The sequence below is a fragment of the Chaetura pelagica genome, unplaced genomic scaffold, assembly GCF_000747805.2.
Source record: "Chaetura pelagica isolate M959 unplaced genomic scaffold, ChaPel_1.0 scaffold463, whole genome shotgun sequence".
NCBI lineage: Eukaryota > Metazoa > Chordata > Aves > Apodiformes > Apodidae > Chaetura > Chaetura pelagica.
Window position 1 is genome coordinate 622625 of NW_009952816.1, and position 1007 is coordinate 623631.

The 1007-nt window shown below is 62.7% G+C and overlaps 1 protein-coding gene across 1 annotated transcript in view; it reads left to right on the forward strand.

Annotated features, from left to right (window-relative positions):
• Positions 1-987, forward strand: part of CRLF1 (cytokine receptor-like factor 1) — a 5913-nt gene extending 4926 nt beyond the window's left edge. The window contains 1 exon segment of the mRNA XM_009995093.1: positions 938-987. Within this exon segment, the coding sequence (XP_009993395.1) occupies positions 938-987 (50 nt within the window).
• Positions 988-1007: the final 20 nt, after the last annotated feature.

Consider the following 1007-nt stretch of genomic DNA (forward strand, 5'->3'; position numbering starts at 1 on the left):
GAGGCGAGGGGACCCTCCAGCCTCGCCCAGCCGGGGGGGCTGCAGAGGCTTTGCTCCTTCCCCACCAGCTGGAGCAGCCTCTGGGATGAAAGGGGCAGTGGGGGCTTCCCGGGTGGCCCCCCCACCCTCCGGGCAGCCCCCCCAGAAGACATTTTGGCTGATTTTTTTTTTTCTCCTGGGGGACCTACGTGTGAGCACACGGGAAAAGGGGTGAGGGGGGGGACCTGCCCCCAGGGAGCCCCAGGGGCTGGTTTGGGGCTGCTGGGGTTTGCCCAGTGCCTGCTCTGGTTTTGATTCAAACCAGCCTTATTTTGGTTCCATTTCAGTCAATTAGGAACAGATTTAAGCTTAATGCCAATAAACCTCTGAAACCCCACTGGGGTCTGCGTCAGCAGCGCGCGGGGACGGGGATGCAAGGGGCAGCCAGACAGGACCCATGGCCCCTGTCACCCTGTCCTGGGGGACCAAGCCAAGGCGATGGTACTGGGGTGACACACAAGCCCGTTGACACCACAGGAGCTACAGCTTGGGGGGGACAGGTTTATATTTGGATGAGCAGAGAAAGGGCACTTGTGGGGTGTTGGAGCCGTTGTGGAGCACAGATGGTTTTGCAGGGGTTTGCTACTCGTGGGGCTCCAGCTGGCAGCAAAGGCACTGCCCATCCCAACGGGGGGCTCCAACCAAGACACCCCCTTGGCATGGGGGGTTGTGGTTTTCCTGGGACAAATCCCTGGCAAAGCCAGGAATGGGAACCAGCCCCACAGGGGGACTGTTCAGGATCTGGGGGCACCCCACTGCTCCCAGGGGGGGTTCTCTACCCCTTCCAACCCACGCCCAACAAAAGGGGTCGGGGGGACGGCGCCCACCTTGCCGAGGTGGTGCAGTGGGGGCAGGGGGATGAGCAGGGCCCCCCTTTCCACCCCCCTGGCCCCTCCAGCCGTTCCCACGGGGACGCCCATCACTCGGCTTCTTCCGGATCGTCCTTGAGGGCCTGGAGAATTTCGCTG